At 54.1% G+C, this 12,691-nt stretch overlaps 1 protein-coding gene across 3 annotated transcripts in view; it reads right to left on the bottom strand.

Moving 5' to 3' along the window:
• Positions 1 to 1,666: 1,666 nt before the first annotated feature.
• The window catches only part of DMAP1 (DNA methyltransferase 1 associated protein 1), a 36,137-nt gene continuing 25,112 nt past the window's right edge, over positions 1,667 to 12,691 (bottom strand). The window contains exons 9-12 of one of the 3 annotated variants that reach the window (XM_085298233.1): positions 10,324 to 10,396; positions 8,064 to 8,347; positions 4,185 to 4,227; positions 1,667 to 2,164 (exon numbers count right to left, since the gene is read on the bottom strand). In XM_085298233.1, the coding sequence (XP_085154359.1) occupies positions 1,668 to 2,164; positions 4,185 to 4,227; positions 8,064 to 8,347; positions 10,324 to 10,396 (897 nt within the window). In that variant the 3' untranslated portion in view covers position 1,667. Of the gene's footprint in view, positions 2,165 to 4,184; positions 4,228 to 4,253; positions 8,348 to 10,323; positions 10,397 to 12,691 lie in introns of those variants that run through there. The other 2 variants (XM_085298235.1, XM_085298234.1) reach the window with 2 other exon arrangements.

Raw genomic sequence — 12,691 nt, 5'->3', positions numbered from 1 at the left:
GGTCAAGTCGCCCGCTCCCCAGAAGGAGCTGCCAGCCCTGCCCCTCCGTGTCCTGCTCAGCAATACCGGGCAGGGGCCGGCTGCACACAGGGGCGCTGCATGCGCTGCGCAGCCCTGGTGCCCCGGGGCAGCACGGCCCCGAGGATGCTGCCAGCCTCCGCCGGCAGGCTGAGCCCAGGGGTGCCCCCAGCGCAGCCTTCTGCCTGGCACTTGTGACAGCAGCATGCCAGGGCCACCACGGCCCACGGGCATGTCACCCTGCCCTGCAGCCTGGCACAGCAGCCTGAGGGCAGGCCAGGGGTTCAACCTCTGCGAAAGGTAATGTCAGACAGAGACACGCACTGGCAGTGCCCACGTGTGCCAGTACAGGGGAGAAGTTGGGGGGGGGGGGGCTGAGGTTTGCTGTGGCTCTACCCTGCACCCCGCTTGCTGTGGCCATCCGCGGGCACAGGCAGGGCTGGGGAAGCCCGGGCTTGAAGCACCCCTGGCCTCCACTGCTGCACGAGAGGGCATGCAAGGGTCCCCCCCCTTCACGCCGAGCCCGGCACACGCAGTGCGAGGCGCCCGTGCCCCCTGCCCCGGCCCTGTGGGGAGCGCAGCAGCCGCCCCGCTCCTCCGCGCTGGGCCGTGGGGCCACGCTGCGGGGTGACTCATCCCGCGCGGGGCAGTGCGTGAACGGCAGCAACGTGCTGCACCCTGCAGGTGCCCTTGCAGGGCCCTGCGCCCGCCTGAGCTGCAGCTGCACCCTCAGGCCTGTACTGCACTTAGCCCCTCTCTGCCAGCGCCGGCGCGTGCGGGGGAGGGCAGGCGGACCCCCCCCCCGGTGACAGGGACAGTGTGTCCTGCCAGCCAGAAGCGGGCAGCTCCCAGAGGGACGGGGCAGCCCCAGCCCGCGTGCTCCAAGCAAAGGTCGTGGGGGTTTTCACRGCTCCCTCTGTGCAGCCCCTCATCAGGTTTATTGACCTATTTTCGATGGAGTCGTCTAATTAGTTTTCTATGAAAACTAAGAACTTGGCCTTTGCCCTTTACTCCTGCAGGCGAGAATGTGACGCAGAGGCCGCTGCCAGGGCGCATCCATCACCAGCCGCGGTGGGAAGGCAGCGYGCGGAGGGGCCCTGGCGTGGGCAGGCGCGAGGCGGGCAGCGGTGCCAGCCGCAGAGGCAGCGCACGAGCCCCCGTGCCRGTTGCTGGGCCAAGCGCCGCCTCGGCCCCGCCAGGGCCTCGCTAAGCGCGAGGTGCAGGGAGCGGGGGGCCCCTCCGCGCAGGCTCGGGCCGGCGGCGTCCCGCCTGCCTCGAGCAGGGCGGCAGGAGGAGGAACCGGGGCAGCAGGCGTCAGCCMCCCGTGCAAGAACCGCTGGAGGAGAGCAGCTACCTGGGGGCCAGGTGTGCGGGGCACGGGCCGCTGAAACGCCCGCGAGCAGGCGGAGGTGGCTGCGGCCAAGGGGGCCAGCAACGCGGCGCCACCGCGGCGCCCCAGCAGCGTTCCCCGCAGGCCCGGACGGCCCCAGGGGCTGCAGCGAGCCCCACTGCAACCCCTGCGACGGAGGGAAACGGGCCCAGAGCGAGCCAAGAGAGCGCACCCRGGGCTCCCGGTGACCCTGCCTGGGGTGGAGGCCCCCTCTCCTCCCGCTCCACACAGGCTTGCCGGGGCTAATGACGACTCTGGTTCAGGTACAAGTGACGGGTGCTGTATTTACAGGGACGCTCACAAAACTCTGGCACGTTAAAAAGAAAAAAAAGAAAAAGAAAAAATCCCACCAGGACGAAAACGCAGCTAATGCTAGCGGACACAGGGCAGCCCCGTGCGGAGCAGCGGCCGCTGGCAGAGCTCTGCACGGCGCCCGGCAGCCGCGGGCCGCCCTCCAGCACCTGCTGCAGGTGTCCGGAGGCCGCGCCGCTCCAGTGGTCCTGGGGGCAGGTGGGGCCGCGGCGCTGGGAAGGGGGTGGCTCCCGCCGTTCTCTGGAGCGCTGCAGCGTTTGCCCCAGCAAGGCTCCCTTGCTGCCCCACGGCGGCAGTCAGCCAGCTGCCCCGGGGGGCTCCAGGACGGGACGGCACTGACCCTGCACACAGCTCTGCACCTCCTCCTCGCCCAGCGCAGGGGGCTCACGGCTTCTTCACCTTCTTGACGGAGGAGGAGCTGGAGGCCGACTCCCTTCGCTTTCTCTGCTCCAAGAGGGAGACGGGGAAACAAAAGAAAAACCAGGGTCAGCGGCTGGGAGCGCTCAGGTCACACACCCAACACACCCGCCGGTCTCGGAGCCTGTCCCGCAGCCGGCCTCGGGGGCCGGGCAGCGAGCCTCGGCGCCGACAGTGCCAGAGCAGCGCTGAACCCTGCTGCTGTCCGCCCGGCTGGACGTGGAGCTGCAGCCCTGGAAGATGAGGCACTGGGCTAGCACCCTCCTGGGGGACACCACCTCCTCCGCACGGACGGGTTGGGAGCACAGCCCCAACACTTAGGTTCAGGACAACGGTCTTTGGCGCAGGAGGCCTGGGGGTGACCAGGAGAAAGGGGCCAAGCTCTGCAACAGCACAGCAGCCCCAGGAGCCCTGGCCCAAACGAGCCTGGGCACCAGAACACCCAAAGAACAGGACCTTGGGAGAGCAACCCAGAGCAGAGCAGCTCCACGCCACGAGCCAGAGGGTGCTCAGAGCAGGAAAAGGGAGAGAGTCTGCAACCCTCCCTTGCACGCAGCATCTCTGCTGTCCAGGTGGGCTTGGACCTGTCATGAAACAGGCCTCGAGCAGGAGGGACAGGCAGCTGATGGAGAACCACGGTTCCTCCAAAAAGCCATCCCTCTTCTGGGCAGCACACACCGATGTGCTCACGCCTGAGCAAGATTAGTGGGCTCCAGTGAGCCTCACCTTTCACAGAAAAGGCTTCAGGGTTGAACCTGGGCATCCAAGGAAAGATGAGGCATCCGTTCCAAGCTGGGAACATAACCCTGGCCTTATCATTGCGCTCGCAATGAGACTCGCTGTGCTAGGTGCTGCACAAACACTACAGCCAAGACCATATCCCATCGCAGTCAGGGCAACCACCAAAGCTGGGCTCCAGGTGCTGGGTGCCCCAGCATGGCTAGAGAGTGACTGGGTACCCTGTGCAGGGACAAGCAACAGTCGAGCCCACAGGGCCCTGCAGCACCGTATGAGATCGGGTCCTCTTTGYGCAAGGCATCATCACAGGCAGTTGTGAATGCCAGGGGCTGTGGGAGGTGTTGCACAGGCACAGTGATCGTGGTCAGCTCCCCACCATGCCAAGCCCTGCAGATATCCAGCCACCCCGGCCTGCACTTTAACGCTTCAYGCACCAGGGGCAGCCCAAGAAGCCAGATGAGGTGGGAGCAGTTTGGGAGAAGGGCTGAGGCACAGAATAAAATGAGGATAACTGTGGTGATTATCCTAGAAAATACCGTGGTAGCAACACACCACACCTCTGAAGGGGAACAGCCATAGCCCAGCCCAGGGGCTGCTCATACCTGTGCTACCATACCTGTGCTGGGAGCTGTATCCTACACACAGCTGACCTTCCCCCCTCTCCACTCCATTCACTGACTGCTGGCTACCTCAGCTAACTTACGGGGACCTGGTATGCCAGCATGGGTCCTCACGCCTTCCTCCACGGCTGTGTGGCCTGGATGGAGGGCTTTTACAGTTTGCCTGGGAAGGCACRGACAGGTCTGGAGGTCAGCACCAGTCAGTCAACTCTAGCGTAACTCCAGGTAGTCCGACCAGCAGCAACGCTGGCTCTGGCACTGTCCACGCCAGCAGGCTCCCAGAGGACAGAAAAGGCAGAACTATCGCTCTCCAAAACAAGCCAGGCCTGCCTGTCTGTCCTCCTTCCACCCGTCTGGTCTCTCGCACACACGCAAGCGTGAGCTCTCGGTGGCAGCGCGCACGGTGGGAGGCCCTGCCTGCCTCCCCCAGCAGGAACGCAGCCCCGAGTCTCCACTTCGCGCTGGGCAGACGGCAAACAGAGCATGGAATTTGCACGGCTAAAAGTTAAATACAACACACACAAGGATTTCGTCAGAGGACCTGGCACGGCTGCCTTCTCAGGATCCGATTAAGAGGGAAATAAAAGGGCCAGAGAACCCACACAACAGTGCGAACAGATGCCCTATAAAAATCAAATACATGGTAATCAAGGGAACCGAAAGGTACATTTAAAAAAACAAAAACCCACCCTGGAAACAAAGGAGCTGGGCTTTGTAGCTTTCCTGGGAAGGCTGTGGAATTAATGGGGAAGAGCACATGTGTTTGATAATCTTTATATGGCAAAAGACCCATCTTTCAAATATGTCACAAATTCATATTAATCACCTTCCTATTGCCTTCTGTGGCGCAGCTATTCCAGTTGCCTTGGGCAAAATTGGGAACTGTCTGGTTAAAAAAAATGTTTTACATTATAATTTACAAGAGCCTACAAGTCTAGTTTCTTTTAATGGGAAGAACGATTAAAAAAAAAAGAGAGAGGAATATATATACACCCTAGTATATATACACTATATATATATATATTTTAATATATATATATATATATATATATATATATAAAAGACAGATATTGTAACTCCATCTGGAAAGAGAGAATGTTTGATGTTAACAATGTAACTTCTGGCTTTCAAACAGGCTCAGAAAACAAGAAGTCAGCAGGAGTTCAGATAAAGGAAGCTTAAAAGTCAAATAATTCTGACTCTGAACCCGAGACTTCTTAGACTCAAGGTCCTTTCCTTTACCCATTAATGGGCTGACTTGTGAGCTCAGGAACAAAGTGCTGCAATGTGAGGATTTCTGAGAGTCACTCATTACAGATCACTGAGTGGAGTCTGAGTTGCAGAAATCAAAGGATCCAATCTGGAGTAACTGGCTGAACTTCTGCTTGGAACTAATTTGTTCCGCGTTCGGCTCACCTTTCACCTCCCGAAGGCCCCGAGTAAAGTCCCTACCGGGGTCAGCAGCACACGGCACTGGGGGGATCTCAGCTCTGCTTTAATGGTCAGCAATGAGCACCACAGCCCCTAGGAGAGGATGGACAGGCAGCCACAGAAGGAGGGATGCATGGACACAGCAGGGCAGAACAGTGATGGGCTTCACGCTGGCCCACAGCATCTTGCCACCGAGATATGCAGGCATCTCTTTCAACCCAGGCTAAAAGCACATGCTCCTCTGTGTGGAGCTGTAGCACACCCACGGGTGCTTGATGCAGACACGAGAGGCTTCCAGGGCTAGCAGTAAGGCCAAGGGCCGGCATCTCTAACAGGCAGTGCTGCTGGGGGGCTGGATGCTCCCCAGCGATGGCTGCTTCTGCCTATCCCCAGGGCAAGGACTGAGCTGGAGAAACACCCTGCTAAGGAGGGTGTCCCTGTCCACAGGCTGAGAGCACTGCCTGGGGGGGTGGTGGCAGCCAGCTGCTCCCACAGCCAACATCTCAGGACTTTGGGGTGGCTTTGCTCATTAACACCAATTCCTGCAAAGGAAGCTAGGTTTCCAGGCAGGACTTGGGAGTCATGACTCATAGTCGGCCTCCTGGCTTTATACTCCATGCCTCCAACACCTGGAACAAGACACTCTCTGGGGAAACAAATCTGGCTTCAGAGGAGCAGCTGGTTTGGAGACTGAGCTAATCCATGCTTAATCCAACGTGTGGAGTGCCATGGATGGGCAGCACTCAACAGCACAAAGGGATTCTCTATTTAACTCGGAGGGATTTGAAGCAGGGAGATTAAATGATTCCCCTGAGGGCCCCTGGCAGCTCAGAAGCAAAGCAGGTGCTTGAACTTGGGAGTTCAAGGCTAGGGTGGCTAGGTTAAACCACTGAAGCAGCCTTGGAAAGGGAAGGGCAAGGTATCCCTCACAGAAACACTCGCAGCCAGGGCTGCAGGAGGTAAGGGAGAGAAAGACCACTACAGAGCACGAGCACCCCTGTGCTGGCACATGCCTGCTGAGCAGACAGGCTGGATCTCCCTCAGCAGAACACTTGCTCTGCTCTTTGCACTACCAATACTGCCACTCTCACTCTGAGAGCGCCATGGGTAGGCAAAAAGGCTGGGGCTCCTGGGGCCGTGCACTGTGCTTGCACAGGCTTACACAGGAAATGGCCTTTGCAGCACCACGTCCTGGGCCTACTGCCTCCTGCACCATTCCCATCACACCAGGCACCTGATCCTGGGACAGCTCAAGGTTACAGCCATGCAGGATGGGGACACTCATAGGCACTCCACCAGCACCTTCCCCAGTCATCCTCCTTCTCAGGGCTGACTCCAGCCTGCTGCTCTTAACTGCAACACCGAGCAAGAGGCACTGGGGCTGCTCCTGCAAGCTCTTGGCCAGGCAGGGAATGTCAGCAATCTTGGCAGAAAGCACACACTGTCACCACTCAATTCAGTCCCTCATTGGAAAAGCTGCTGGTGGACCACAGGCTACTGGTTTCTTATACGACCTCACTGATTAGGGCAGCGAAAAAGGGACAAGGCAAGTGAAGTGCTAGGCCGAGCCCAACTCCCAACATACCTGGGCCAGGCAGAACATCGTATGGCAGCCCCATTCCCCTCCTCTGCAAGATACCCCTCCAGCTGGGATGCAATTTTTTCCCCCCTCAAAAGGTAGCATAAAATGGTCACAGTGTGAATGTGCTTGACCTTTTGTCTTGGACTAATCTAATTGTGTCGTCTTTGTGTAATCAGCCGGTAAAGGTCAGTGCTGTATTTAACATGGAGGCCCTTTAGGTACTGAATTTGCCTTGCAGTGAATTAACTTGATTATATTTCTTTCAAATATGTCAGAGACCAGGTCACTTTAACCCTCTCTGTGCTGCCTCGGGCCACCTCTTTGTTCCCAGTTCCAGGAGGTGGTGCTGAGGAAGAACATGGCTGGAAACACACTGGGGCCCCCTTCTGCAGCCATCACCACCATGTCCCCCAACTTCCCAACAAGCAAAGTCTCAAGGGAGAGAGAGTGTGCTGTGAATCAGCCTGAAAGGTTTGCAACAGACCCCTCCAGACCTCGGCATTTTTGTGGGGGTGGTGGATTGAATGTAGTGAAAAAACTCAGAAGACGCCTTTGCAAACATGAACCTGTCTCCATAGAACACTTCCTTACGACTCCATATTGTCACAATTGAATAGGACATTACTCAAGTCCAGATTAATGTGTCACCTCTGTCATTGACAGATAAGGTGTTCTCAATATCCTGCAATACATTACACATTTTAGAAAGTAAAGGTCTGTGCTGCTGCTACTGGGGGCAGTATATCTGAGGCGTCAGGGATGCCGGTATGTGGAGATGGGCGGGTTTTTATCAGGCAGTTCAGCTCAGCTGTGCAAGGGGACTGCACAGTGGGGAAGCAACCTTGGCTGACCCCCAGGTATATCCTTGGGCCTGATGCAGCGGTAAGGGGCAGGTAGCCTACCCTCATGGAGGCAGGGAGAAGAGGGCTGGTGACGTGCACGTGCCCAGGATGCTGCCACACGGCTCTTGGTGGAAGCTAGGGTGGCCTCCAGAACCCTGAAGTCTGGCTTTCCTTTCTCGGCTCTGGAAGGGTGGTATAAAAACACCTCCTTGGTTCTTCAAATACCTCTCTCCTTCCCAAGCCTCCTGCCCCAGACAGGGCTACTGCTTGACTCCAGGAACTTGAATAGGGCATGGTTCATCATCTCAGGGCTGCTATTCCTGCTCACTTCTCTTTGCTGAGCAGCCCTCATGGGGCTGTGTCTGGGAGGGAAGTACCTGCAGCTGTACTGGCATCACTGTTTCTGCCCCGGTACAAGCTTGCATCACCCAAGGCCTCACTGCTTTGGTCTGTGGTGGCACCCATGTCAAGCCATCTGTCTGCATGCAGGATGTAGAAAGCCCTGCTGACCCCACCTATAGCACCAAGAACATTGTCCAGCATAAAAGACATGCCCAGAGAGCAGCACTGGGACTTGGGGGAACAGGCGTGCTGTGCTTCCTTGGACGCGCAAGCCTCGAGGGAGAGCAGGGCAGCGTCCCCAGCACTTGTCAGGGCATCTGTGTCGGAGACCTGAGTGCTCCCTGTTCTGCCCCCCCAACCTTCCTTCTCACCGAGTTGGGGGTCAGTGGTGCTCCTACTACATCAATGATCTGGTCCTTGGAATCTCCCTTGCCCTCCTCGATGCCGAGCCCTGCCTGGCCGTCCGGATGGGTGCCTTCCACACTGAGGGGGCCAATACTACCAGCCTTGGCCAGGGCCTCATATCGGTGCCGTAACATCTGCAGCTCATATTCGCAGTTGGCAAAGGCCTGCTTCAACTCATACAGCAGCACCAGGTCACTCCGCAGCTCATTGAACATCTGCACGATCTCCTCCGTGGGCATGGGGTTGAGATCTAGGAAGRAAAGGGGTCCTGTTAAACTCACATTGTTGCAACGCAAGGACAGCATATCCCTAGAAAGGTCCTAGCTGTTAAGCTCATTTCCATAAAGATATGCCAAGAGCCTCAATCCCATTGCATGGTTCATTAGTGAGCAGAATTCCTAAGGACTGGAGACCTGGAATTTGCAGGACCTCCCTTGGCTCTGGCCAAAGACTAAGAATGAAGCTGCTAGGTCCAGGGCTCAGAGCAAGTAAAGGATGTAGGCAGACCCATACCAGACCAGGAGGCCTGAACCATGCTTCCAGCTATGTCATATAAAGTGAACTCAGTTTCTGGATCAAGTCCTTACACGTTGCTACAGACAGAAGAAATCCTGCTGTCCCCTGTACCTCCACGAACAAGGGGCTGAYGGGCTGAGTTCCCTTGCCTCTCTTGTCATTCCTTCCAAGGCAGGGCTGAAGCAGAAAATTTCTCTGCTGCTGTTTTACACATTTTAACGTGGCCCTGAACTGACTGTAGCAAGCCACCTCCAAGCCCTGCAGTCTATTGCACACATACAAAAAGCCAGGAAGAGTTGCATGTGCCAAGGAGGAAAAATACAGACACTCAGTCTGTGTTTGACCTAGTGGTCCTCTGTTTGCAGGGCTGTCCACAGAACCCCTTCCTGCTAGCACTGTATGTATCCACCCACGCAGAACCAAGGTGTATTTCTGCGCTCTAAGATGCAGCAGAGCAGGAGTAACAGGAAGCTCTCGAGCTGTTGTAGGACAGGAGTGAGGAGTCAGGAACCCCTCCTTACTGTCATGGAAAGCAAGCCCTAGGAGGCAGATCAGATCCTTCCCAGTACTTCCCTAGTAAGCTCCACTGGCACTCTTTCAGCCATTTCACTAAACACACTTACAACCTAATTAATCTCCCTCCATCTGATCTCTCCTTTATTTTCAGTATTGAACTACAAAGCCCCTAAGAGAGCAGATCTTCTTATTTTTCCCTGGCCTACAGGCTATTCCTAAGGAAGGAAAAAAAAAAAAAAAAAAAAAAAAAGAGGGGAGGGAGACAACTCCCTTAGTTTTAAAGGAGAGAGGAAACCACCTTGGTTTAGAGGCTTTCACCTGCCATAGCAGGTCTTCAGAACTGAGGCATCGTATCATGCCATAGACTATTTGGTCCCAAAATTAACAACAATTAACAGAAATTGGTTCTGGGAGCAGGCTCAGTAATCACCTCTAAGTCAACAATAAAGCTTTTTTTTTTCTTTTAAATTACCCCAGCCATAGAGGGGAGGAGAGGAGTCAGTGTCTAATCAAGGGGCAATGCATGCTGGAACATGTAGTACCTGCAAAATGTACCCATTTCACAGAGGGTAACAGCTGGCCACAGGCTGCACTTCTTCCCCTCTAGCTAGAAGCGGGTACTGTACATGTTAAGTGAACCCTTCTTTCTACTGCTAAGACACCAGAGTTCAAGAGTGAGGGATGTGTGTTTACTTGCCTTTCAGTAGAGATGCTCCAGATTTTCACACAGCATGCAACATATAAAGGGGGGATGAGCAGTCCCAGACGCATTTTGGACTTGCCACCGYGAGCAGTAAATTAAGAGGAAATGAAGCTTGAAAGCAAGACAGGGCAGCCCTGAACAATGCGCATGCCATGGTCACTAACACACTCAGAAGTACCTCTCCCGGCAAGGCTGAGATTTGCCTTCCTAATACTGTGCTGTCTCTCTTGATGGTTAAAAAGGCCCAAACAAGAGAGAAACAAAGGTTCTTTTAAAACATTTTTCTACTGGGAGGAAAAAAACCCTGTGCATCTTGTTCTGGCTTTTACCCTCTCTTTCTTTTTTTTTTAAACATATAAAATATTTTAAAAACCATTCACATACTGTTATTCAAGAAACTTGCTATATTACTAGGGGAAAAAATAGCCCATCTCGAGAACAAAGGCTAGCTCTGTGTGTCTCTTTCTCTCTCGCGTGCCCCCTTTACTCACCTACTCCGAGTTCCATCAGCATCTGCTCCAGGGCTTTAATCTTCTTCTGTCCCACCGAGCTTGGCAGTTTCATCTGGAACACAAAGGTAACAGAGCCACACAGCTCAGAGATAGCCCTCACTCACAGCCGTCTAGTTCAAAAGGCAAGAGAGCTTTTCTTTTTATAGTGCAGGGGGAACAAAAAAAGAAAGGGAGAGAAAAGAAAAATCAAGTGGTAAGAGAGGGAGACAGGGGCTGAAAGTTTTCAGACTAGGTCCGAGGGCAGGCATTGAAAAGCCCGGTCGTGAGGGCTTTTATTTTCCCTCTCGTGTGTGTGCAAGACACGCTGTTTTACAGTTTCCATGTGTCACTGAATTAACAACAAAAGTTCTTCTTGGCTTCAAACCTTCTCCYGCGGTGCCCAGCCCATCAAAGGGCTCATTTACACAGTGGCTAATGTGCAATGCTGCCCTACTTTATTCGCTTTAGCCGGCCTGATTAGACTCATGCGCTAACAGACTCACTTCTCCTTTTACCTGCTGAGCCCCAGACCTGTGGGATTCATTTACAGAGCAGGCTTTATAACAAAGGGGAGAGACAGAGAGAGCACAGTTACTTGACTGGCGGAAGTGTGAACACACATTTACATTGGAGCTAAGGGGCTAGGTGAGAGAGGAAGCATCAGATGTGAGCTATGAAAGGGAATCTRAGCTGGCCAGGAGAGGAAGAATGCATACACTTAGCAGGGTCCTTCCTCTGCATTCATTTGGGCTCTAGCAGGAGAGCTGGCTGCTCAGACCAAGCGTTTATTAGATTACAAGCAGCACAAACGCAGCTGGCACAATATGGCAGGGAGAACAGGTTTCCATGCCCTGCAGGTATATCCAAGAACGAATGAAAGTACTCTCCTTCCTCAGTGAGGCTAGAWGACAGGCTGGGAAAGATGATTCACAGCACAGCAGCATAAGCCACCTTACTGCACACATTCATACACACCTGACCCTAGGAAGGTCAGCCCACATCTCACCTGGGGAGCTGCATCCCTAAAAAATAACCCTTCTGCTGAAGCTGCCTGGTAGGCCATTAAAKAGCCAAGAGATGACAGCAACCTGTAGCTGAGACCAAACCAGCACTGATCACYGGCCCCAGCCTTTGCTGAACAAACTCATGAGCTCTACCACAGCACTGGGAACGACCTGAAGGCAGAGCCACTCTTTATTCCCTCTGAAAACTGGTCCCTGAGGTGAGCTTATATCCCATGAGCCAAAGGCTGAAGGTCTCCGAAACATCTTTTCCACAGCAGTCWCTGCCCCAACACAATTCCTGCCATAAGAAGCATGACAACAACAGATACCATCTGGAACTTTTAACTGGTGTGGAGGCAGGACTACCACATGCACATACCAAAATGGTGAAAGCACTAACCTTAACTCAGCTATGGCTGAATATATACCATCAGCAGTTCCATAAATTAAATGCAGGACCTGCTAGGAAAACTCACCTTCTCCATCACATCATTTCAGCCAAGAAACCAGAGCACAGATGTTACAGAGCACCCCCAGGGGAACAGGTCCTTCACAGTATACTCCACAAAGCACCTGGTCATTTCACTACATATTACAATCACAATAAAGACACCAGCAAAGAAGCAGGAGGGCTACAAAGGAAGYATTTGTAAGAAATCAAAGTGATCCAGAGGTGGCAAAAGGACAGCAGTAAGAGCTGCTGTCCTTTGCATAAGAGCAGAAGGAAAAGGGGAAAATCCGTCCTTGTGCAAACAGCCAGCATGAGTAAGGACTASAGGCCACCTCTGTCCTGCAGAGCCCTGAAGGTCTTTGGCTTAGTGCTGGGGTTTCTGCACGGCAATGAATTTCATACTTCAGAGACCGAATCTTTATACTTGACTATAGAATGATTGTTTCAGCAGAAGAAAGGCTACCCCAGAGGTAACAGGTACTTGGATTTCAGTCAAGCCTTAAGCCTCTGGTCCAAAGTTGCGTAGAATCATACTAAATAGGCTTCCACAGTAGCTCTGCAGCACAGGTTCTGAGGAAAAGTGGCAGGACTGGGGAGACTCCCAAGACAGATGGAGGAAGAGTATAGCAGAACATCGATAGTTCTGTTTATTTGGTGGGTGCTACGCTGCAGCTAGCAGCTGGATAGCAAGGAAGGAAAGGTCACCTAACATAGCTTTGCAGGAGACAGAACTGTTAGCCTAGCATCAGGAAGATAGTCCCGAGAGCAAAAATTGGTCCAGAGAATTAGTCCACYCCACTACAAGAAATCATGCAGAACACTTAAGGTGGACCACACATTCAACTCTGCCTTAGCCAGGAGATGAACAAGCTGACCTAGTTGCACTGTATTATCCTTAACTTCTAGGACACTT

Source organism: Rhea americana, unplaced genomic scaffold (genome assembly GCF_003343005.1).
Source record: "Rhea americana isolate MKP2758 unplaced genomic scaffold, rheAme1 scaffold_136, whole genome shotgun sequence".
In the NCBI taxonomy this organism is placed as follows: domain Eukaryota; kingdom Metazoa; phylum Chordata; class Aves; order Rheiformes; family Rheidae; genus Rhea; species Rhea americana.
Note: the sequence above shows the minus strand (reverse complement) of the source record. Positions and strands in the feature narration are given on the sequence as shown.